This window comes from Mustela nigripes, chromosome 5, assembly GCF_022355385.1.
Source record: "Mustela nigripes isolate SB6536 chromosome 5, MUSNIG.SB6536, whole genome shotgun sequence".
Taxonomy (NCBI): Eukaryota; Metazoa; Chordata; class Mammalia; order Carnivora; family Mustelidae; genus Mustela; species Mustela nigripes.
In genome coordinates, this window is record NC_081561.1 from 3,215,493 (window position 1) to 3,239,395 (window position 23,903).

The 23,903-nt window shown below is 45.1% G+C and overlaps 1 protein-coding gene and 1 long non-coding RNA gene across 7 annotated transcripts in view; one reads left to right on the forward strand and one right to left on the reverse strand.

The window, feature by feature from the left end:
• The first annotated feature begins 623 nt into the window (after positions 1-623).
• On the forward strand, positions 624-12,154 carry LOC132017561 (uncharacterized). 3 transcript variants are annotated; one of them, XR_009404328.1, is made up of 4 exons: positions 624-821; positions 5,431-5,509; positions 10,523-10,669; positions 12,024-12,154. It is a non-coding gene; the product is annotated as an uncharacterized LOC132017561 (long non-coding RNA). The 3 variants fall into 3 exon arrangements; XR_009404330.1 differs by having other exon boundaries at positions 10,523-10,660; XR_009404329.1 differs by having other exon boundaries at positions 5,431-5,459.
• A 4,078-nt stretch (positions 12,155-16,232) lies between these two features.
• SERPINB6 (serpin family B member 6) overlaps positions 16,233-23,903 on the reverse strand; it is a 50,289-nt gene continuing 42,618 nt past the window's right edge. For all 4 annotated transcript variants that reach the window (XM_059399346.1, XM_059399345.1, XM_059399343.1 and 1 more), the window contains exons 4-7: positions 21,657-21,774; positions 20,228-20,370; positions 16,949-17,104; positions 16,233-16,767 (exon numbers count right to left, since the gene is read on the reverse strand). In XM_059399346.1, the coding sequence (XP_059255329.1) occupies positions 16,363-16,767; positions 16,949-17,104; positions 20,228-20,370; positions 21,657-21,774 (822 nt within the window). In that variant the 3' untranslated portion in view covers positions 16,233-16,362. The remainder of the gene's footprint in view (positions 16,768-16,948; positions 17,105-20,227; positions 20,371-21,656; positions 21,775-23,903) is intronic.

Sequence of the window (23,903 nt, forward strand, 5' to 3'; positions counted from 1 at the left end):
TGGGCTGGCGAGAGCCAGTGGAAAGCCTATGGCAGGGGCCACAGCCGCAGACTAACCAGCCGCTGGGATGCAGAGGAAACGTCTTTGTCGGACATGCCGGAGATAGAATTGCTGGGCCACGTGACTGGTCCCTTAGGCTTAGGGAGCAGGAGAAGTCAAGGATTAGTCTGAGTTTGTAGCACACTTAGGGCAAACAAAGGACCCCAGGGACAGCGGCTTGAAGAAGCCAGTTCAGAACAGGGAAGCTGATAACATTCCTCGGGAGGTCTGTGGGACCTCCCATCTGAACCCATCTCCAAGGCCAGCCAAGGGCTGCTGTGCGTACAGGTAGGAGACTCAGAGCTAGCAGTGATTCTAGAGTTAGGATCCCTTAGCTTCTCTATTGCAGGAGGTTCCGTGTGAGTGAATGAAATTTCTGAGAAGGTGTAGTGGAGACACAAGGGAAAGAAATTCAACGAGGTCTGGGGACTTTCCAGTATTTGGAAGTAGTAAGAGGAGGGAGGAGGAGGAGGTGCCTGGGAGCCTGTGACTCCAGCATGGGAAATGGGAGGAGAACAGAAGAGGCCCTGAGGGTGGCTGCTTCCGTGTGGGAGGCCTTAACCCCCGGGGATGAGTGAGTTAAGGGAGTTCCTGCCATGTGACAAGAAGGGCAGCCTGGTGAAGAAGCTTTGTTTTTTTCAAGCTGGGAAGAAGTGACTGATGAAGGAGATAAGGTTAAACTGTTTTGTTTTGTTTTGTGTAATCAGGGTAAAAGCAAGAACACAAGGTCACCAGTAAGCGGCTGGCAGATATGGAGGATATGCCGACCGGATTTGCCAAAGGTAGGTCAGGGTGGCTCCAGGCCCCACTCTCAAGGCCACAAATCCTGTGCAGTGTCACTACCACCCAGCCCTGCCCAGGCCACGTGCCCGAGGAAAGGTGCACAGGCCTCCGGGGTTCTGACCCTGGGCCTTGGAGGCCACAACTCCAGCTCCAGGCCGGAGTGGGGGTGGGGAGGGGCCCTCATATGACACCCCCACCCCCATGACGCTGCGGGGCACGCGGGCGGACCCTGCCCCTGCCCCTGCCCCTGCCCCTGCCCCTGCGAGGCTCTCCTCTTTCCCTCCCTCCCGCAGCCACCCTCCTCCCTCCCTCTCTGTCTGCAGGCCCCCTGCCTGGGCTCTCCCTCCCTTCCTTTCCCCAGCTTACCTGGAGCTCTGGGGGAACGTGTCAGCTCCCACACCTGGAAGGTCTTGTTGGAAACACGTGTGCCTTTTTATTCGGGCACGTGGAAGTGTGGCCAGCTCAACTCTCCTTCCTTGACCTCCCACCTCTCTGCCCCTTCTGTTTCGAGGAAATCAGAGCCCCTCCTTCTTCCCCAGGACCTAGTGGCTCCACTGCCGTCTCTCCTCTAGCTTTACTCCCCTGTACGCTATGGGAGTCATGTATTCACATCTCATACATATGCCCAGCCGCCCCCATGTTAAGAACCAAGTAACCACACTTCTCTCCTTCATCGGACCCATGCCAACCTGATCGCCACACTGAAGCCCTAATAATCATTCCAAATCTGATCACATTGCAGCTGAGTTGAAAATCCTTCATAACATCCTCTTATCCTAAAGATCAAGTTCAAGCTGTCAAAGAGTGTGAGACTTTTAAAGTTTTAGTTATTCCTTCTGAGCTGTGGTAAACTGTTCGTAGTCCCTCCATATCCTGCATGTGTATCCCTCTACATGTACCCCTGGGGCGCCTGGCACCCTAGCTTCTCTATCAAAATACAGCTCAAAGAGTGCCTCCACCAGGAAGCTTTCCCAGATCTCTCCAAGTTGTCGCCCTCTTCTGTTTCCAAAAAATCCCATGGCCATTTTGAACCCCAGACCAATTAAGTGAGAATTGCTTGAGTGGGAACCCAGGCAGTGGGATGGATTCCAGAGTGGGGCAATGGTTGAGTACCACGGACCACTGCGGGAGAGTTATCTGATTCTCAGTCCTTCTGCATGTGATTATGGAGGATGTCAGGTCCAAAATCTGCAGGGCAGGTGGGCAGGCTGGAGACCAGGGAGGAGCCGATGCTGCAGCCATCTGGAGGCAGAATTCCCTCTTTCTCAGGGCACCTCAGTTACCCTCTCTTAAGGGAAACTGATGAGATGAGGCCCACCAATACGGCATGTAATCAAAGTCTGCTGATTTAAATGTTAATCTCATATTTAAAAAATACCTTCACAGCAGTATTTAGACTGGTGTTTGACCAAATATCTTGGTACTGTGGCCCAGTCATAGGTGACACGTTAGCTTACCCATGAGACTGAGTTGTTTTTTTGTTTTTTTGTTTTTTTGTTTTGAATTGTGGGAAATCACCAAAAGTTCTGGAGTGACAAAAAGCACAGCCATTTCTGTGTTTCAGAAAAACACCTCTGGTACCTTATCACGAGTATATTGTGGGAGGCTGCTACCACGAGCAGTGAGACATGAGGTTAGGCAAACCCAGCCAAGGTGAGAGATGAGGAAGAGCGTCATGTGGTGGAGACAGGGGACTACAGAGGTCACACTCACCAGTGAGGTGCTGTTGCCTGAAGAGAAGTTTCCAGTCCATGATTCAGAGTCTCAGACACTATTCTCAGTCTCACTTTCTGCCTTCTTAACCCCAACCTCATTTCTCACACCTCTTCAACTGGTAGCTGCAGTCTCCGTGGTTTCCCAAGTCCCCCACTCCTTGGCGTGGTTTTTCTGACTGCCTTGGCTCCGGACTTCAGAGACCCCAGGAAGGACACACGCCCAGCTCCCTCTCAGGCTGGACTCCTCTCGTAATTCCCCAACCTCATCTCCCACTCTGGCCATGATATGCTCTGAAGGTTTTCATGGTTTCGAGAAGGTGTGGGGGAAAGGCTGTTGATTCATCCCAGGAGAGCCAAGCTAGCAGCATGACCCATCAGAGCTAGAAAACCCCTAGAACACGGACTGCTCCTCGTGTTTTCCTGGGGAAGAGAGGGAACGAGGCGACGGTTTTTGGTTCACTGTGGGTCCCACGGACAGTTTGTGGAAGAAACCACACTGTGGTCCATAGACCTCCTTCTCTTGGCTCTTTCTGCCATACTCTGTAGTGGTGGTCTTGTCACAGGACAGTATCAAAGAGGGTCCCACACATCCTGTGAGGAAGGAGATGAATGATGGTGAATGTGTGTAGCAAAGTGTTAAGGTGTGGTTGTGTGAATACTTACAGAATGGGGTTTTCACTTCCTGAGAGCAGCCAGACCACACAGAGACGTGGAGACGCAGCCTTCTTGTTCGTAATCTGTGATGCTGCTTCGCTGGAATGAAACTGACATTTCAACTAGAAAATGATCCTCCGCGCTTTTTTTGCCACTTCTGCTGAGTTCAGTGCGCCCCTCCACACTAACGCGTGTGTTCTCTTCTCTCCAGTTTTCCCGCCACTTCCCTCCATTCACACTGATATAAAACCTTCTTGGGTGTTATTTGGCGAGTCGACAGAGTTAAATAATGATTTACAGAAGACCTGCTTCTGTCCTGTTTCACTCCCCTGCCACCATGCAGCTGGTACAGGGTCGTATCAACACGATCCTAAATTCAAAGTACTCAGTTATCACCTGGTCATGCAGAGAATGCAAAACATGCTCATATTAAAATGTGTCAATTACTACCCAAGTGAAAGCATGCCAGTAAAAATAAAGGTTGTGGAGCCCATCTCATGCTCCGGGAATGTGTGAATAACCCAGGGGACCTCAATTTCAAAAACATCACAGGACTTTTGCCAAGTTTCAGATTTCAAGGGACTTGTGAGAGAAACAGAAGTGTTTCTGACATGATACCACGTGGTAATCGTCAGCAATGGCTTATTACCGCCCCGTTCTTCTTTCTCTTAATTTTAAGGGTATTCTTTAGAACACGTTAGAGTCAGCCCCTGAACAACATGGGGTTCAGGGCACACACCCTCCTGCACAACCAAAAATCTGTGTATAACTTATGACTCCCCCCAAACTTAACTACTGATAGCCTCCTGTTGACCAGAAGCCTCCCTGATAACGTAGTCAATTAACACATCTTTTGACTGTTACATGTATCGTATACTATATTCTCATAATAAACCAAGCTAAAGAAAATGGTTTTAAGAAAATCATAAGGAAAATACATGTAAAGCACTGCACTGTAGTTATTGGAAAAAATTGCATGAAAATAGACCCGTGCAGTTCAAACCCATATTGTTCAGTTGCATGACAATTAATCAGAGCAGTCTGTTTGTCTTCTAAATATGCCCATTCTCTTTGAGGGGCTTTTGCAGGTGGGACATTAAATAGAAACATAACCTTCATATAGTATGGTGTAGTATAGTATATGGAACATAGTGTAGTATAATTAACACACTCTGATTTGTCAGGGATAGTCCTAATAATAGCTGCTCTCCTGGTGTCCCACTTAGTTCGGCAGTTGTCACAACTTTTTCATTTTTAATGAAGTATCTTTGCTAATAGCTACATGAAACCAGGAGAGGTTTGATAGAACTTCACTTAGTACATCAAGATTCTGCCTTGGTCTTTCCAACACTATGTGACACTCATAGTTACATCATTCAAGGCCCACTTAAGAGACAAAACCACCTTAGTTCTTTGAATGGGGGAGGCAGTCTACAGAATTGTTCAATAAGCAAAGGAGTGAAATGGGACTCCCAGGGGAGTAGAAGCAGCAGGTGCAAAGGGCCAGCTGCTACCTCAGGGCTGAGGAAAGGGGACAATGAAAGACAATGAAAGGACCAAGGACCTGGGGGAACTGCTGATATTCAGACCTCCTTGAAGGGGGGTGACTGCCACGAACACATGAAGCCAGCCTGGGTCAGAGCTGGCCCAGAGAAGCCAGCTGCTCCTGCTGGTGGGTAGAGCTGGTCTGTAGAAGCAAAACCGCCAGTAAGGGTACAGTTGGCTGAAGCTGCAGCCTTTGTGACCACAGAAGGGCCACTGCCCCGAGGGAAAGCAGGGGAGTGCAGATGGAGATGGAAGGGATGGGCTGCTCTCAACCCTGCAGCTGAGAACCACAGGAGGACCTGTGACTTCTGGGAGGGAAGTCAGTGCCCTCTTACAGGCAACTCCTCTGTCTCTCTAGAGCCCCCTGCTGACGAATCCCAACATTGCACCAGCTGGGGTTTTAGGGTGTCAGTGAAGGTTGGAGTTAGAGTCCAGAGACAGTAAGTTGATAACTGACATAGCCATGCATAGAGCTCTCACCGCTCACTGTAAAATGGGGTGAAATCTGAAAGGCAACTGGTGAGTCTGTTCCTGTTTTCCCGACCCTTTCCAGGCCCTCCCTTTCCACGCACATCACTCAGGAAGACCTCATTTTATGGTGTTTTGTTTTAGCAACTTTGCTTTACTGAGCTTTGCAGATGATGTGGTTTTTGATCTTTGGGCTTTTTTGGTTTTGTTTTTGTTTTTCTTACAGAATGAAGTTCTGTGGCAGCCCCGCCTCAAGTAAGTCTCCAACAGAATTTGCTCACTTCGTGTCTCTGCGTCACATTTTGGTAATTCTCATAATATTTCAAATTTTGTCATATGTGTGACGATGATCTAGGCCTAGTGATCCTTGATGTTGTCTGGGGCCACCACAAACCATGCCCGAGTGAGAGGAGAACTTAATAATTGTGTATGTCTGGCTTCACTCCATCTCTCTCCCTCTTCTCACACTTTCCTATTCCCCAAGACACAACAGTAGTCAAGATAGGCCGAGGAATCACCATTCAAGTGAAAAAAAGAGTTACACATCTCTCACTTTAAACTGAAAGCTAGACATGATTAAGCTTAACTGAGGAGAACATGCAGAAAGCCAAGACGGGCCTCTTGTGGCGAACAGCTGAGTTGTGAAAGCAAAGGAGAAATTCTTGAAGGAAATTTAACGTGCTACTGCAGTGAATGCATGAATGATAAGAATGTGAAAGAGCCCGATTGCTGGTGTGGAGAAAGTCTGAGTGGCCTGGACAGAAGACGAAACCAGCCACAACATCCCCTTCAGCCAAAGCCTGTGCCAGACCAAGGCCCTCACTCTCTTCAATGCTGGGAAGGCTGAGGGAGGTGAGGAAGCTGCAGAGGAAGGTCTGAAACTGCGGAGGTTGGTTCGTGAGCTTTCTGGTAAGAAGCCATCTCATCACTCAGAGAGCAAGGTGAAGCAGCCAGTGCCGATGGAGAAGCTGCAGCAAACCATCCAGAAGATCTGGCTAGGGTCGCTGACGAAGGTGGTGGCCCTAAACAGCATATTTTTGATGTAGGGGAACCTGCCAGGCTCCAACTGGAAGAAGAGGCCATCTAGGACTTTCACAGCCAGAGAGGAGAAGTCGATGCCAGCCTTCAAGGCTTCAAAGGATTGGCTGACTCTCTTGTTAGGGGCTAAGGCAGCTGGTGGCTTGAAGTTGAAGCCAGTGCCCATTTGCCAGTCCAGAAGTCCCAGGGCCTTTAAGAATTATGCTCTGCCTGTGCTCTGTAAATGGAACTACAAAGCCGGGATGACAGCATATCTGTTGAGAACATGGTTTACTGAATATTTAAAGCTCACTCTTGAGACTTAGTGCTCCAAAATAAATGACTCCTTTCAAAATATTCCTGCTTATCGACAATGCGCCTGGCCACCCAAGAGCTCTGATGGAGAGGTACAAATTGATGAATGTTGTTTTCACACCTGCTAACCTAACATCCGTTCTGAAGCCTATAGATCAAGAAGTCATTTCAACTTTTAGGTCAAGAAAGAAATAGATTTCATAAGCCTAGAGCTGCCAGAGACAGTATTCCTCTGATGGATCTGGACAAAGTCAACTGAAAACCTTCTGGAATGGATTCACCATTCTACACATCCTTCAGAACATTCCTGATTCAAGGGAAGAGATCAAAATATCAACATGAACAGAAGTTTGAAAGAAACCAATTCCCACCCTCATGGATGACATTGAGGATCTCAGAACTCTGGTGGAGGAAGGAAACTGCGGATGTGGGGAAACAGCAAGAGAAGTAGAATCAGAAGGGGAGCCTGAAGATGCGGCTGCACTGGGACCATCTCGGGATCCAACTTAAATGAAGAGCTGCTTCTTACAGAGGAGCAAAGACCATGGTTTCTTGAGATGAAGATGCCAGTGAAGACTGATGAGATGACAACAGAGGGCTTAGAATGTGACATGCCTTAGTTGATAAGGCAGTGACAGGGTTTGAGAGGATGAACTCCAATTTTGAAAGACGTCCTCCTTGGGTAAAATGCTATCAAACGGCATCAGGTGCTACAGAGAACTTGCTCATGAAAGGAAGTCAACCAATGCAGCCAATTTCATTGTTATCTTAAGGTACTACAGCTGCAGGCATCCCGGTCCCCAGCACCCACCACCCTGACCCGTCACCTGCCATCAAGAAGAAGGCAAGACCCTCCACCAGCAAAAAGATTATTCACTCAAAGCTCAGATCATGGTTAGCAGCCTTAGCAATAAAGAATGTTTAAATTAAAGTATGTATTTTTTTTTAGATACAATGCTCTTACTGCATACTTCATAGACTACAGTACAGTGTATGCATAACTTTTATATGCTCAGGGAAATTTAAAAATTCATTTGATTTGCTTTATTGCAATGTTTGCATTATTATGGTAGTCTGGAACCAAAACCTCAGTATCTCCAAGATGTGCCTGTATGAGGAACTAACTTACTGATAGAGCCACAGTATATCTGTTGGCAAGGTGCTGTGCACGGTCACAGCAGCTAGGGACAGGTAAGTTCTTCTGGTCCCTAGTGTGGGTGGGAGAAGTATTTCATACTTCAACTGCCACTCGGTTGTGCCGTGGTTCCTGCAAGGCGTATGAGAAGCCACCATCTGGCAAGGGCAATTGGAAATATGGAAACTTATAGTTCAGACATATGTACAATATGTCCAGGAAAATAGAGGCTGACCAGTCCGGTTATGCTGTATTATAAAAAAATCCAACTATAGAGATCATAGGGGGAAAAAAGTTCTAAACTCTTGGGAAACAGTGATTTTAACATTCATTATGGAATGAAAATCTACAGACATTTGCTTATTGTGTGGTGACACTTCTTTATTTTGCAGTAAATTGTTTCGGCAAGCAGTGGGATCGAAAATTAAGTATTGAGTTTTCCTATCTCAAGAAATAGTGTGTGTCATGTGCACAAAATTGTGTTTACCCTCTACTATAGTGGGTATTGTAGTGTGATCTCTAATCATGTGAAGACCCAAAGATGTTATCTATAAGAAAATACCAGCATTTCCTTCGAAGGGTAGAAGTTAATTTTTTTTAAAGATTTATTTATTTGTTTATTTGGGATAGAGAGAAATAGAAAGTGAGAAGGGGGGAGGGGGGAAGGAGAGAGAGAATCTCAAGCAGACTCTCTGCTGAGCATAGAGCCTGATTCAGGGTTCAATCTCACAACCCTGAGACCATGACCTGAGCCAAAATCAAGAGTCTAACACAACCAACTGAGTTACCCAGGTGCCCCTAGGAAGTAGTAGTTATTTTAGGAAGATTCCTCCCACAGATCTACGAGATCTAATGAATCCTGCTGCAGGGGGTACATACATATGTGACTTCATCAACTGACTTTTCATTTGATCAACTGATTGTTATTCTAAATGAGCTTCTGTCATTTCCAAAAAACAAAGCCATATTTGAATGTGTTGGCTCCATTAGCAGAAGAAAAATTACATATTGCCAAAGCCAGTTTCTTCAAGGCTTCAAATAAAAAAGCTATTTAAGGTTTTCGTTTAATGGGGCGCCTGGGTGGCTCAGTGGGTTAGGCCTCTGCCTTCGGCTCAGGTCATGATCTCAGGGGCCTGGGATTGAGTCCCACATTGGGCTCTCTGCTCAGCTCCCTTTCTCTCTCTGCCTGCCTCTCTGCCTACTTGTGATCTCTCTCTCTGTGTCAAATAAATAAAAATAAAATCTTTAAAAAAAAAAAAAAAAACCTAAAAAACCCTTAACCGCTTTAAAAGAAAAAAAGGTTTTCCTTTAATTCCTGGCTAGAATCAAGTTTCAGCTTGTGGGAGTTGTGTCTCCCAGAGGTGAAATGAACAGTACTCTGAACAGATGTTTTTACAAACTTAGTTCAAATGTGACTCCATGAAGATTTCTGTAATGACAATATGAGTCAGGTTTGGATGGAACACACCACTGTGTAAAAATGACATTCTTACTAAATTAAAAACCTTTGGAGAAGAAATGACCTGGAGTTGGTTATGAGACACACACAATTGGGACCGCATTAACAAGTTGCAACATTCTTGCAAGCAAGATATAATAAGTAGTTGTGCAAATTTACAAATACTTTTTATATAATCACAACAACAAACTATTTGTGACGAAGCCACTGTTGAATACAAAACCAGATGTCTACTGGGCAGCGCACGCTTTTCCTCTCTGTGCCAATCAGCACATGGAATACAGTTATATATGCTCTTTTGAAGAATGATTTTAAATTAACCTAAATGTCCAGTGATGGTGTCATTGAACTTTGAACTGAGTCCTCTAAATGCCAGGGCACTTCGTTCAAAATCAATTAGAAATGTTTGGTCAAAATATTCAAAGAGTAGAGTATTTAAATTTAAATTTTGATGGTCGACCCCATAATTTGCAAACAGGGAGATATCTCAAAGTTGTACCTACAAAAACATGGGAGCATATAATATGAGCTCGATAGCACGCAGGATTTCATTCTGAAATTCTACGATTAAATTTTGGAATATCTTGCCTGGTGGGAAAAATCTTTAGATACAGTTCCTATTTTTTTTTTAAAGATTTTTATTTATTTATTTGTCAGAGAGAGAGGGAGAGAAAGCAAGCACAGGCTGACAGAATGGCAGGCAGAGGCAGAGGGAGAAGCAGGCTCCCCGCCAAGCAAGGAGCCCGATGCGGGACTCGATCCCAGGACGCTGGGATCATGACCCGAGCTGAAGGCAGCTGCTTAACCAACTGAGCCACCCAGGCGCCCCACAGTTCCTATTTTTAACTGGATAAATTTATACTCCATATCAGAATCTGATGAAACAGAGGTCAAAAAATTTGCAGCATATAAATTTGGAGAAAACCTCAAAAAAAAAAAAGTTACGTAGATAAATCATTTGATAAGTTTTGTCCTATACAAGTAATTGGAAAAGAAACACATTATGTGTGGAGGCAAAAAGACAGTAGTTATGGAAATATTCTCACTGAAATATTTATACATTTTGTTGACGCAAAAATGAGCAAATCTTTTAAAATTTCTTAAACAAGAGAAAGAAGAAAGTTTTATTCGCGCTCAAGTGAGAACAGCTGCCCAGGGTTATCAGTCTTCACAAAGAAGAAAGTGCTCCTCTGAAGGATTGTGTAATCCAGAATTATACATGGGTTTTTTGTTGTTGTTATATCAAGAGTTACAAATCATCAGGACATAAGACATTCCAGAAAATAACAAACTTTATCTTACAGTTTTAGTATGGGCAAGGTTGCATGCTTTTAGGTGTGGGAACTTTGGGAGATTTTCACTCTTACCTTTAGTTTGAAATGTTTCTTCTAGGTTATTTGCTGACAAAGCAGATGGACATTGTGTGCTATGAGCCGAAATGGAGCCCATGCTTTGAAGTGTGCTAAGTCATTCTGATCCTGGCGAAAGTTAACGTATAGTTTCCCTGGGAGCCCAGAGCGGGGCCCACAAGTATGAAAGGTTGAAAACTTCCTTTATCAATTTTAATATGAAAAAATAAAACTGAAAAGATCTTTATTTTTCAGAATTTGTTCTGAGCTTACCTAGGTAATATGAAAAAAATAAAACTGAAAAGATCTTTATTTTTCAGAATTTGTTCTGAGCTTACCTAGGTAAACTCATGTCAAAAAATGAGAGTTTGCTCAATTAAAAAAAAAAAATGCCATAGTCTACAGCAGCTCTGGCTACATAATTTGAAGGATCCGGTGCAAAATGAAAACGAAGGACATTTTGGTCAAAACTTTGAGGTTCGGGGCGCCTGGGTGGCTCAGTGGGTTAAGCCTCTGCCTTCGGCTCAGGTCATGATCTCAGGGTCCTGGGATCGAGCCCCGCATCGGGCTCTCTGCTCAGCGGGGAGCCTGCTTCCTCCTCTCTCTCTGCCTGCCTCTCTGCCTACATGTAATCTGTCTGTCAAATAAATAAACAAAATCTTTAAAAAAAAAAAAAAAAACTTTGAGGTTCAAGACAATAATAAGAGAGCATTAAACCAACTGTGAGCTCTTCTGAGAGGGACTCTGGATGGCTGCAGAGGCCACGGGCCTAAGAAGCCACGAGTGCTGGTCAACAGTCAGGAGCCAAGTGGTGATGACTATAATTTCAAATTTGTGAATAATACAATGAATGAAAAATCATTAAACATTTTAATAAGATCATAATGAAAAAAAAATTTAGAGATAAATACCAGTGATATTTCAGCAGATTGAAGCTAAGAAGCAATTTAAAATATATTAATAGGTAGCAAGGATAGTTATTCTGGTTTTTTTTTTAATTTTTAAAAATATTTATTTATTTATTTATTTGACAGACAGAGGTCACAAGTAGGCAGAGAGGCAGGCAGAGAGAGAGAGAGGAGGAAGCAGGCTCTTCACTGAGCAGAGACCCGACCAGACAGGACCCTGGGATCATGACCCAAGCTGAAGACAGAGGCTTCAATGCACGGAGCCACTCAGGTGCCCTGTCTGGTTTTTTAAAAAACATTTAAATAATCAGGGATGCCTGACTGGCATGGTTGGTGGAGTGTGTGACTCTTGATCTTGGGGTTATGAGTTTGAGCCCAATGTTAGGTATAGAGATTACTTAAAAATGAAGTCTCTTAAAAAAATAAGTAAAAAAAATAAACATTTAGATAATATATTTTTTAAATTTTGCCTTAATTTATATGTTATATTTAATCTTTTGAAAAAATATATTTTTAGAGACCATTTTGACAAGAATTATTTTTATGTCCACTTTAATAAAAGCCAAGTTGGCAGTCAGTAAATCAATTTCTAAAAATAAAACAATCAATTCTTTTCATGATCTCTTTCCTTTTCAGGTGTCGCAGTTTGGATACACCACATACCTAGCAAGTATATAAAGCATACACTTTGATATTTCATGTTATAGAGATGTGTATCAGTGTTACAAATGCTTTATGTACTAAAAAAATAATTCTATATTTCCAGAAAAAACGTGTTAATTGTTCTCTACTCTGATTCCAGCTGCATGTTGATCTGTTTCCTGTAAGAATGGGGGAGGAAAAGGAAATGTTACTTCTAAAAAAGATTTTGAAAAGAAATATTTATTTATTTAGAGGAAGAGAGAGAGAGTGCTTGAGGAAACAGGGGGAGGGGCAGAAGAAGAGGGAGGGAGGGAGAGAATCTTCAAGCCTACTATCCCCTGAGTGTAGAGCCCAACTCAGGGCTGGATTCCAGGACCCTGAGATCATCACCTGAGCTGAAACCAACATCTGTACGCTTAACTGAGTGAGCCACCAAGTGCCTCTAAAAAAGAATATTTTTAAATTAGCTGCAATGTAAGGTATGAAACCATAAAAATCCTAGGAGAAAATATACAGGATGAATTCCTTGACACTTGTCTTGACAATGACTTTTTTTTGGATTTGACACCAAAAGCAAGGGCAACAAAAACAAGAACAAACAAGTGGGACTACTTCAAACTAAAAGATTTCCATACCATGATGGTAAAGGAAATCATCACCAAAAATGGGTTTCCTATGGAATAGTATGAAAAGGTATGAGAGGGTAATCTATTAAATGGGGGAAAATATGTGCATATTATACATCTGATACAGATTTATATAAATATAAAGAGCTCATACAACTAAATAGCAAACAATCCAATTTAAAAAATGGGCAGAGGGGGCGCCTGGGTGGCTCAGTGGGTTAAGCCGCTGCCTTCGGCTCAGGTCATGATCTCAGGGTCCTGGGATCGAGTCCCGCATCGGGCTCTCTGCTCAGCAGGGAGCCTGCTTCCTCCTCTCTCTCTCTCTCTGCCTGCTTGTGATCTCTCTCTGTCAAATAAATAAATAAAACCTTTAAAAAAAAATGGGCAGAGGAACTAAGCAGACATATCTCCAAAGAAGACATCCAGATGTCCAACAGGTACATGAAAAGATGCTCAGCCTCACTATTCATCAGGGAAATGCAGATCAAAACCACAAGGAGATATCAACTCATAACTGTTAGAATGGCTTCTTTCAAAAAAAATAAGAAATCCCAAGTGTTGGCAAGAAGGTAAAGAAAAGGGAATCCCTGTGCACTCAGAGGGATTGTAAATTGGTGAAACCATATCATCCAGTAATTCCACTTCTGGACACATATCCAAGGTAAATGAAATCAGTCTCTCAAAAAGATATCTGCACCACTGTGCTCATTGCAGTGTTATTTACAATAGCCAAGACATGGAAACAACCTAAGTACCCTCTGATGGCTAAATGGATAAAGCAAATGTCACACACACACACACACACACACACACACACACAGGAATATTATTCAGCCACGAAAAAGAAGGAAATCCAGCCATTTGTGACAACATGGAAGGACCTTGAGGGCACTATGCTAATGAAGTAAGTCAGACAGAGAAAGACAAATATTCTATGATCTCACTTATGTAGAGAATCTAAAGCAAAAGGGGGGAAACCCCAAATTCATAGATACAAGAAGAGATTAGTGGTTGCCAGAGGTGGCGGATGGAGCAGGGGTGAGTGAAATGCATAAAGATGGTCAAAGTTCCAGGTATAAGAAATAAATCTTGGGGTACCTGGGTGGCTCAGTCAGTTGAACCCCAGATTCTTGGTTTACTCGGTTCATGATCTCCACGTCCTGGGATTGAGCCACTAGTCAGCTCTATGATTAGTGCAGAGTCGGCTTCAGGATTCTCTCTCTCCCTAATAAATTTTTTTAAATCTTAAGAATTTTTCAAAAAATTTAATTTTGGGGGGTATAATTGCAGCATGATGACTATACTTTTTAAAAAGGAAAGAACAGACCCCACGTACCATACAAACACAATTCCACCATATAATATTTTCCTGATTATATAAGAAAACACATTCATTGTAGAAAATTTTTAAATTACTAGATATATCTCCAAATAATAAGTAAAACCCACCTACAATGCTAGAGCCTATTTTCAACATGTTAGAGTGTAGATCACTTGGAGCTCTTCTACTCACCAGGACCCAGTGGAAGGTGGATTATGGCTCAGGATGATACGGTCGGTAGGATTCAGGGGCCTGTCTCCGGCGTCTGCCGCCTCCACCCTCAGTAATGCCGTAGCCTCAAGGCCCCTCTGAGGACTGCAGCAGAATCGAGGGTGGGAGACGTGGGCTCCCCAGTGTCGCTCTGCCCCTCCTGGAGTGCTGCTGTCCCAGGGGATTCCTGGAGCCTGCTGTGGCACCCAGCCCTAGCTCCACACCCATGGCCCTGGTTCAGGTCCAGTTTCATGTGTTCTCGGGGCTGGAACTGTCCCAGCCCCACTTTTGCAGATGAGAAAATAGAAGCAGAGAAATGAGACTTCCTGTGAGAGGCTGGGACAGTTCCTGCCCTCCTGGGCTGCTTTGCTGATCACTGTCCTGTTGGGAACCCTGGTTTCCACGCAGCACCACAGAAGGCGAGGTTTGGAGGTATTAATACTGACCTCAGACCTGGGTTCTTTCCTTGGCTGGTTGCAAGAACTTGTTCAAGTTATTTAACCTTTGGGGCCTCAGATCCCTCCTGGTTTATTCACTGCTGAGGATCCAAGTAAAACCACCTGGGTAAAACACCGCAGTGCAAAGCAGGTGTTCAGTAAACATTTACGAGTGGGTGAGACCAACACTTTCCTAGAATTAAACCCTGGGGTATTTTAGGTTGTAGATCCTTACAAGAAGCACCACATGACAGAAGAGAAATGTCTTCTGGTACAATCTCATAAGAGACATGGAAGCATTATTCAGGCGACTGTGCCTTTTACTAAAATTGTATGTTGAGTGACCCTTCAAAGGCAACTTGACAGCTAAGTGAAGGCATTCTGGGAGAGCTCTGAGAGCAGCAAGTGTGTGTCTTCTACATGCCCTATGACTTCTGACATGGTTAAGTTCTGTGTGATAGGTCTCCAACAGATAAGAGCACTGGTGTTCTCTGTTATGATTTACTATTGATGTTATCTGATAGTTCTCCAGAGAAAGGGCAGACAGACACCTTGAAACCTGGACACTTGGCGACTATTATGCTACATGACATACAGCAGAGTGGACAATGCTGGCAACAGGGAGGGGGATGCCAGCCACCTAACCAGCAGTCCGCCGACCAGCAACCCCTTCGAGCCCTCTTTCCTCTTCTCAAGCCACTCATCGTATCACTTCTTCAGTCCCAGCCTCTCCCCACGGCTTGGGCACGATGGGGAAAGTGGACCAGCAACGGAAAGGAAATACGAATCCCATCAGTTAGGTTCTGATCGCATCCACACAGTTCATGGATGAAGCTGTCCCCAAAACACAGCACAGGTCTCCCCACTGAACCTCACACATCAGTAGACTCGACAGTCGCTGAGCACAGTGATCACGTTTCTAGCAAGTAACACAAGTGGCCACAGAAACCTTAGCCACCTTTTCTCTAATACTTGCAGTAGAACAACAACAACAAAAAAATCAGTATTTACAGCTCAGGAAGTTGTTTTAGATGACACCACCATGAAGAGAATCTCTCTAATCATTTCTGGCCCCTGGTCACCACTTCAGGAGTTCAGAGAAACTGGATGTTGTCCATCTAAATGCATGTGTGACCACAGATCCCTATGACTGTGGGCTGCGCTAGAAAAAGCCACAGGGCTGGGCAAGGGGACCTGTTTCTCACTGGTCTGAGCTAACGCTCTCCCAGCTCTGTGCTGGCTTCTGGAGTGCTTGCCGCATGTGTGGGGCTAGAGCTCTCTGCAGGGGTCTCCAAGACCTGCTCCCCCGGCACCCCATAAACTGTGTCACCCTGGCCTCTCACTAATGTGCCACAGACCAGAGAAGAGAGAGGCACCATGAGTCCTCCTGTTCCTGCAGGAGAGCCACATTCTGCCCAAAGTGAGGACCTGGGGTCCTGGCAGGTGTGAGGGTGGAGGGGACCACACCGCTCTAAGCAGCGGGACTGGCTAAGTGGCTGGCGCTGGCCCTGCCAATGAGAGCACAGGACTGCCTGAATGGCAGTTTCCAGTCCTCAGAAACATTTGAGACGTGAACACAGACACATACAGGAGTCCAGGACACAGCATCCCCAAATCGAGCCTTTTATTTTTGGATTGTCACCCAAGGTCACTTTGCATTGTAGGCACATTGTGAAGAGTCAGGAAAAGCAGGCCAGCAGGAGAAAGAAAGAGGACACCATTTGGGGCTGACTATGTCCTTACGGGGAGGAGAAGCGGCCACAGAACAGGATGCTGTTGGTCTTGCTGTGCTGGATGAAGAAGAGGAAGGGGTGGTCGGCACAGAACCGGGGCACGATTCTCGCACACCGCAACAACATGATGGCCGCGGTGGCTGCTGCGGCCTCCGTGCCTTCCTCGTTCACCTCCACGAAGGCCTTGTGCACCACCCTGGACAGATACAGGTCTTTCCCGGAAGACATCCCAGAGAAATCTGCCTTGGCCGGCTCAAAGGCATCAGTTATGCCCAGAGAGCAAAGGACATTCTTCATGTCGTAATCCTCCGCCAGTTTAAATCTAGGGAGGAAAACTTCCACCTCTTCTTCGTCCAGCATGTCTGGCCTCGTCCACTCTGCGAATTTCTCATAAGTGAGTTCTTTCTCCACCTAGAAGAGAGTTGAAGATGTTCAGATCTAGAACCCTGCTGCCCCCAGAGAACCATGTGCTGGGCTGTGAACGCTCTGGGCAGTGCACGACGAGGTGACAGGAACGGGACGTCACGCGACCTTCAGAGGCAGCCCCCACAGCCCCTCCTGGCAAGCGCCAGGACTGCCCAGTGCTCCTTACCGTCCTCAGATCCATGTTTTCATCTGGAAGCATGATGATCATGTTCAGCTCTTTGCCCACATAGGGGAGCACCAGAATTTTGGTGAATATTTCTCCTATATAGGTCATTTGAAAGGTAGATTTTTTAAACATCATCTGTACAGGTTTCTCCTCATTCTATAAAGGAAACAGGTAAACATTAAGTTGAAACCAGACCCAGTGGACACATGGGTCAAATGGACAGAATCAGCCAGTGGGACTTCTACAAACACTTCCTCGGCTGGCTTCTGGAACACTACCTCGGCCCCCTCTTCTGCCGGCCCATCTCCATTGCCTCAGCCTCCAAACACTGGGGTATTTAGAACTCAGTCCTTACACTGCTTGTCTCTCGGTTATCTCAACCTTGTGACTTTAAACAGAAATACCAAACGTGTACTTGTAGCCGGGACTCCTCCCCTGCACTCCAGACAGTTACGTTCCTGTGTGTCGTGCTTACTTGGCAACTGCATTTGGACAGTGAAGGAACCTCCAATGTCATATGTCACACTGGGCTCCTCACAGGCCCTTCCAGGTCTGCTCCACCCACCATGTTCCCCATCTCAGGTGACAGCAATGCCACTCACCCCACCGTCAAACACTCTGGAGTATTCCTGACTCCTGTCTTTCACCCCACAATGGACTCATTAGCAAGTCGTATCAGCTCTGCTTTTAAAATATTATCACAAATGAGATCAAATCACTCTTGGGTTGAGCACCTTTCTGTGGTTCTCCTCTACTCCAAGGGAGTAAAAAAGCTGAAGCCCTTAAAGCAATCTGTGACATGACAAGAGCTCATCCCCCACGCTCTCTGCTCCTATCTCCCTTTGCCTGTCTGCTACAGTCACAGGGGCCCCTGGATGGTTCCACTGACCCCAGAACCTGGATGGCATGCACCCTTGCGTTATTCTGGTCTTTGCTCAGTAAGGGCTGCACCCTGAAACCGTATCCCCAGCCCCAGGTTGGATCCTTCCCCTGTGTCTGTCTCGGAATCACTACCGGGGTCCCATACAGTCCTATTTTCCCAGGCAAGCCCACTCTCTCGCCCCCAGGAAAACAGCAGCTTCATGAGAGAAAGCGTCACCAGTTTTGCGCGCACTGTGATGGGACCAGGCACCGTGCCTGGCCCCCAGCCAGCACGGGTTGAACAAATGGATTGACAACTACAGGACCAGGCAAAACGAACACATCCTACCAGGAGAACAGTGCACTCGTCACCAATGCACCCTGAGCCAGGCAGTAAGAAAGACCCGGGGCAGTGACTGCATCCTAGCCAGCAGCCCCCCCCAACTTCCAACTTGCGTGCAAGTATGAGATCCACAGTGCTGTGAACTGGCCAAGCCCCAGGCTGCAGTCCCCGGGTCTCTTGGCAGCACATGACTCTATGTCACAATCAAGAAACTTTGGTTTCGGCTTTGCTCCTGTGCCTTGCCCATGCACGCCTGAACTGGCCGGAGCCATGCCTGCGCCCTCATTCCTCAGCATCCCATTCACCTCCAGGGCCAGCCATCAGCACCCTTTTTCTCTAACAGGCCAGATAGTATATATTTTCAACTCTATGGACCATACAGTTTCTGTCCCAACTACTCAACTCTATAGTTGCAGCATGAAACACATAAGTAAGTATGGCTATGTTGCATTAAAATTTATTAAAAAAAAAAAATGGTAGACTGGCTTTGGCCTCGGGCTGCAGTTTGCTGACCCCTGTCTGAGGCAGTTTCTCCTTCTACCCATCCAGGACCCAAAGCCCCCAGTCTCACAATATGAAAGGATCCAACCTCAGTAACTGAATGATTCGTGAAGTATACAATTATGGAGAGAAGCTTCATCTTACTTAGAAACAAAGGAATTTTAAGAATCTACAGGAACTCAAAATCTGTTTACTTGCAGGCACAACCCCCAGCCTGACAAGCTGGTGGGCTCAACACCTGCTGTGCTCCTGCCTTTCTCTACTGGAGAGATGAGGAAGCAAGCTAGACGTCCTCACCTCCCTGCAGCCAGCAGAGGCCGTACGTAATTGGGGCTATGAGACACAGAAGTGAGGTTTCTCACTCTGAATAAGACGTCAGAGCCCCAAAGGAGAGGACTTTTGCTCTCGCCCTTCATGCTCTCCCTCCCTTCCCCATGGATGGTGGCTGCCATGACCGTGACCGCAGATGAGGGTCGCATGCTAGGCATGGCAGAGCAGGAAGACGGGGAGCTGGTTCCCAGCGGCCCCACTCTTAGCTTGCCCACAGGCCTCTCCTAGGGGAGATGAACTTTCCACGAATCAAGTCCAAACATACATCTTATTAAAGATGAATTTCAAGGAGAGAAATCATTTCCCCAGGTGAAAATAGGGCAATTCATTTCAGAATAAAGCTCAAAGGAAAATATGTTTCTTGAGAAACTGAAAGTTGAGGCTCCTGTCTGCTTAGAAGATCCAACTCCTGGTCAATGATCAGGAATGGGATGTAACTAATCTATTCAGTCTACTTAGATGTATGTGCAAAAATCTCTACAATTAAAGATAAGTAAAAAAGAAAGAATATACTAGATTCAGTGACAGAAAAGGTAAAAGGCCACCAGCAAATAACATCTTTGAAGCTGGAGACAGCTCAACTTGCTGTCTATTCTATATACGTGTCCTTTTGTTTTGCTTGTTTTTAAAACAAAAATTAGTGTTTGTTCTCCTTATTATCAAAAGAAGGCTGCAGATCAGTCATTTGTTCAGAGTTCACTGAGCACAACTACATGCCCAGCACCAGTGAGACAGCCTTGGCCCTTCAACCACCGCAATGCCGCCACGGGTACCAGCAGGGGGCGCTGCAGCTGCTGAGAGGAAGGATACAGAAATCCCCACTGGGAGGATGGCCAGGGAAGGCTTCCAGATGCTGCTGGAAGGTACTGATGGGAATGAAGGTAGAGAAATGGGGATAAATGGGTAGGATCTGGGTCCACAAAGAGCCTCATATACCATATTTTGGAGTTCAAACTTTATCTCAAAAGTTCTAGAAAGCCAAGGAAGACCTTAGGCCTGACAACTGACATGGGATTTATGATTATAGACAGAACACCTGGCAACCGTAGCCTATGAGTATGCAGCTACCTTTGATGACACAGCAAAGGAGAAGGACAAGGCACGCTGGTGAGCCCGGCTGCCCAACTGCCTGAGGATGGACAGGGCACAAGTTAGCTTGTGAGGTGAGCATTCCTGCATGTTTTTAAAACCAGTGTGAACACAGGGACTGTCTCCAAGAATCTTTGTTATTCCAAAATATTCACCTTGCTGACTTTAAATGGTCTTTCCATGGTCTGTGTTTTGTTAAACTGATTATCCCAGTTTCCTTTGAAATAGATGGCATTCACAAGAATCAGATTCGTCATTGGATCCACTGAACCCGGAGACAGCAACTCTGTAATCTGACCTGAAAAGAAGAATTAAAAAATCAGTAAACAGGGGCGCCTGGGTGGCTCAGTGGGTTAAACCACTGCCTTCAGCTCAGGTCATGATCTCGGGGTCCTGGGATCGAGTCCCGCATCAGGCTCTCCGCTCAGCGGAGAGCCTGCTTCACTCTCTCTGCCTACTTGTGATCTTTCTCTGTCAAATAAATAAATAAAATCTTTAAAAAAAAATAAAAAATCAGTAAACGAAAAGAATTGCAAGATGGTTAAAGAAAGACAAATACCACATGATCCCATGCATGTGTGGAATTTAAGAGACAAAACAAAGGAGTAAGGGGGGAAAAAAGAGAGGGAGAGACAAACCAAGAAAAAGACTCTTAATGATTAAGAGCAAACTGACCATTACCAGAGGGGATCTGGGCAGGTGATGGGTTGAAATAGGTGATGGGGATTAACAGTGCACTTATCTTGATGAGCACTGAAGAATGTACAGAAGGGCTGAATCACTACGTTATACTCCTGAAACTAACCTTACACTGTACGTTAACTAGCAGGAATTTAAATTAAAAAAAAAAAAAAAGTCTCCTGATGCATGCACCTGGGACAATATTTAAATTGGGCAATCTCCTTGTGAAATACACAATAAAAAAAGTTTGCTGTCCCCCAAATATAGCCATGTAAGGGGATTCTGCTCCATAAAACAAAAGCTGCAACAAAAACTTAAAAAGCCCTGATAAGAAAAATACCATCACTTGAGCAAAACATAAAATGGACAAAGGAGTCCATGTGGGATGAATTCCCAGCAAGTGAGACAGAAAGGAATGCCTGGTGCCTATGATCAAAGGCAGGCACGTAAGGGACAGTCAGAAAGGCGAGCGGCGGTATGCATGTCCAGGGCAGTGTCACTGAAGAGCCGCAGGAGGGGGAAGCCTCGAGCGAGGGTCCTACCAGGATGCGTGGCAGTCCACATGGCATGGGCAACACAGGGCAGGCAGATGGCATGAAGCCTGGCTCTTTTTCTTTACAGTATTTATGAAAAGAAGGTCTATATTAACAACAATGACAATCATATGGATTGTTCTAGAAGAGGAGTACTGAAGATTGAGGGATATCACAGACACACCAATGAGACCAGGGAAGAGCTAGAGAAAATAAGCAAACACTGACAATATTTCAGAAGCAGATTTTAAAAATTCACAGTTATTCAGAGAAAAATGTCATTCCTGTTTACATGTGGATGGGCCTGTGAAGGACTGGACAGTGAGATCAATGAAAATACTATTAAGACAGAGTAACACTGTATTTTCACCTTCCGTCTTTTCGGCCACCCAGGTGTTGATGTGTGTCCTGGACTCTTCCGCAGCGGTATGAAAGTCGAGCTCTTCCATCTCTGCCTGGTAGAACTTGAGGCAGGAGTCTTTGAAAGACTAGGAGAGACAGAGCAACGTAATCACATGGCTGCAGAAACAGTCAACACTTAGAGCTTACTTCTTCGTGGCACCCAATCAGAATGTCTGCAGGTTTATGATTTACATGTGGAATATACAAGTATACAATACGATATGCCCTCACCTATTGATAACCTGTCACACTCCTGGGTGATTTCGACAACTTCTAAACACATTTGAAAATAAATGTTTGCTATTTAAATTACTGCTTCATAAGCCATGACTAATCAAACTGAAGTATGAGGAACTAACGAAAATCCATTCTTCAGCTACATTTAATCTTAGCATATAAACCAAGTGAAATAGTGGTCTGAATATCAAATAAACATCGTGAGCTGCTAGATTTCTCGAGGAACTAGCTCTGCAACAGTGAGGCAAGTCCAGAGACACTGAGACTCTGAGGTTACTAGAGTGTCATTCCTGGAGAGCCAACATTTTTGCTATGTGAGTCCCGCCCACAGCAAGAGCCACAGCTGCTTCCAGAACATTCCAGAACAATGGACTGGAAACAAAGGTCTGCTGTTCCATACAACAGGGAAAGTGTGTGATCCCACTGCACCCCATCCACTACAACTCTCTGTGATGATGTTAGCAATGTTGTAAGTCTGTGCTGTCCCAAACATTGCCTTGTGCAGCTCCTGAATACTTGAAATAGGGCCATGCTGCTGAGGAGCTGAATAGTGAATTGTAGTTGTAATTATTCACATGGAAATTCAAACAGCTACCTGTGTCTAGTGCCTACCACTTTGGATGGCTCCATCTTAGAGCATGAGTGACTCTCAAAAAAGTTTAAACTATATTTTGTTAATATAGTCTGTAAAATGATGATGTCATTCATGAACATGTACATCATGCCCCATAAAAGCAGAAAATCTGACAGAAAGTGAACGGACTGAAATAACCCATTTGTGGCCACTACGCCCTACGCACTACGGAATGGTTTCCTGACCCTTCTTTTGAACAGCTTACAGCTAAATATTTAATCCCCCTTTTCAGGACTGGTTTTCTAGTGCAGAATTTCATGCTTCCCCTTTGAGACAACATGACAGAGGGAATGGGGCACAGTAGCTACCAACGCTGTCCTGCAACTTATTAGCTGTGTGACCTTAAGAAATCAGTTTGTCTCTGTCAGCTTCCTTGTCTTTCCCTGCAAATGAAGATACGGCGTTGGTCTGAGGCTCAGATGCATTCTTTTTTTTTTTAATATATATATATTTTTTAATTTCTTTTCAGCATAACAGTATTCATTGTTTTTGTACCACACCCAGTGTTCCATGCAATCTGTGCCTTCACTAATACCCACCACCTGGTTCCCCCAATCTCCTACCCCTGGCCCCTTCAGAACCCTCAGATTGTTTTTCAGAGTCCATAGTCTGTCATGGTTCACCTCCCCTTCCAAATTCCCTCAAATCCCTTCTCTCCATCTCCCCTTGTCCTCCATGCTATTTGTTATGCTCCACAAATAAGTGAAACCATATGATAAGATACAGATGCCGTGAAAAGAAGGGCCATCTGTACCCCCATGTTCACAGCAGCAATGGCCACGGTCACCAAACTGTGGAAAGAACCAAGATGCCCTTCAATGGACGAATGGATAAGGAAGATGTGGTCCGTATACACTATGGAGTATCATGCCTTCATCAGAAAGGATGAATACCCAACTTTTGTAGCAACATGGACCGGACTAGAAGAGATTATGCTGAGTGAAATAAGTCAAGCAGAGAGAGTCAATTATCATATGGTTTCACTTATTTGTGGAGCATAACAGATGAATTCTTATCATCAGGGCTGTTTCATACAACATCACTGAATTCTCAGCACGCTGCAGAGGTGGGCGGTGTATCATTTCATTTCATCCACATAGTGTTTGTGCTCTGCCTATGTTGCCGCTCCACAGCGGCTCCGTGCCCCTGAAACCCGTATGAGTCTCTCAGGATAAGAAACTATTCTGGAGGAAACCTGGGCCCTGGCGTATTGATAACCTGTCCCAGACCTGGGTGACTTCAACAACTTCTAAACACATTTGAAAATAAATGTTTGCTATTTAAATTACTGTTTTATAAGAAATGAATAATCAAACTGAAGGAATATCTCATGGTATGCTGCGA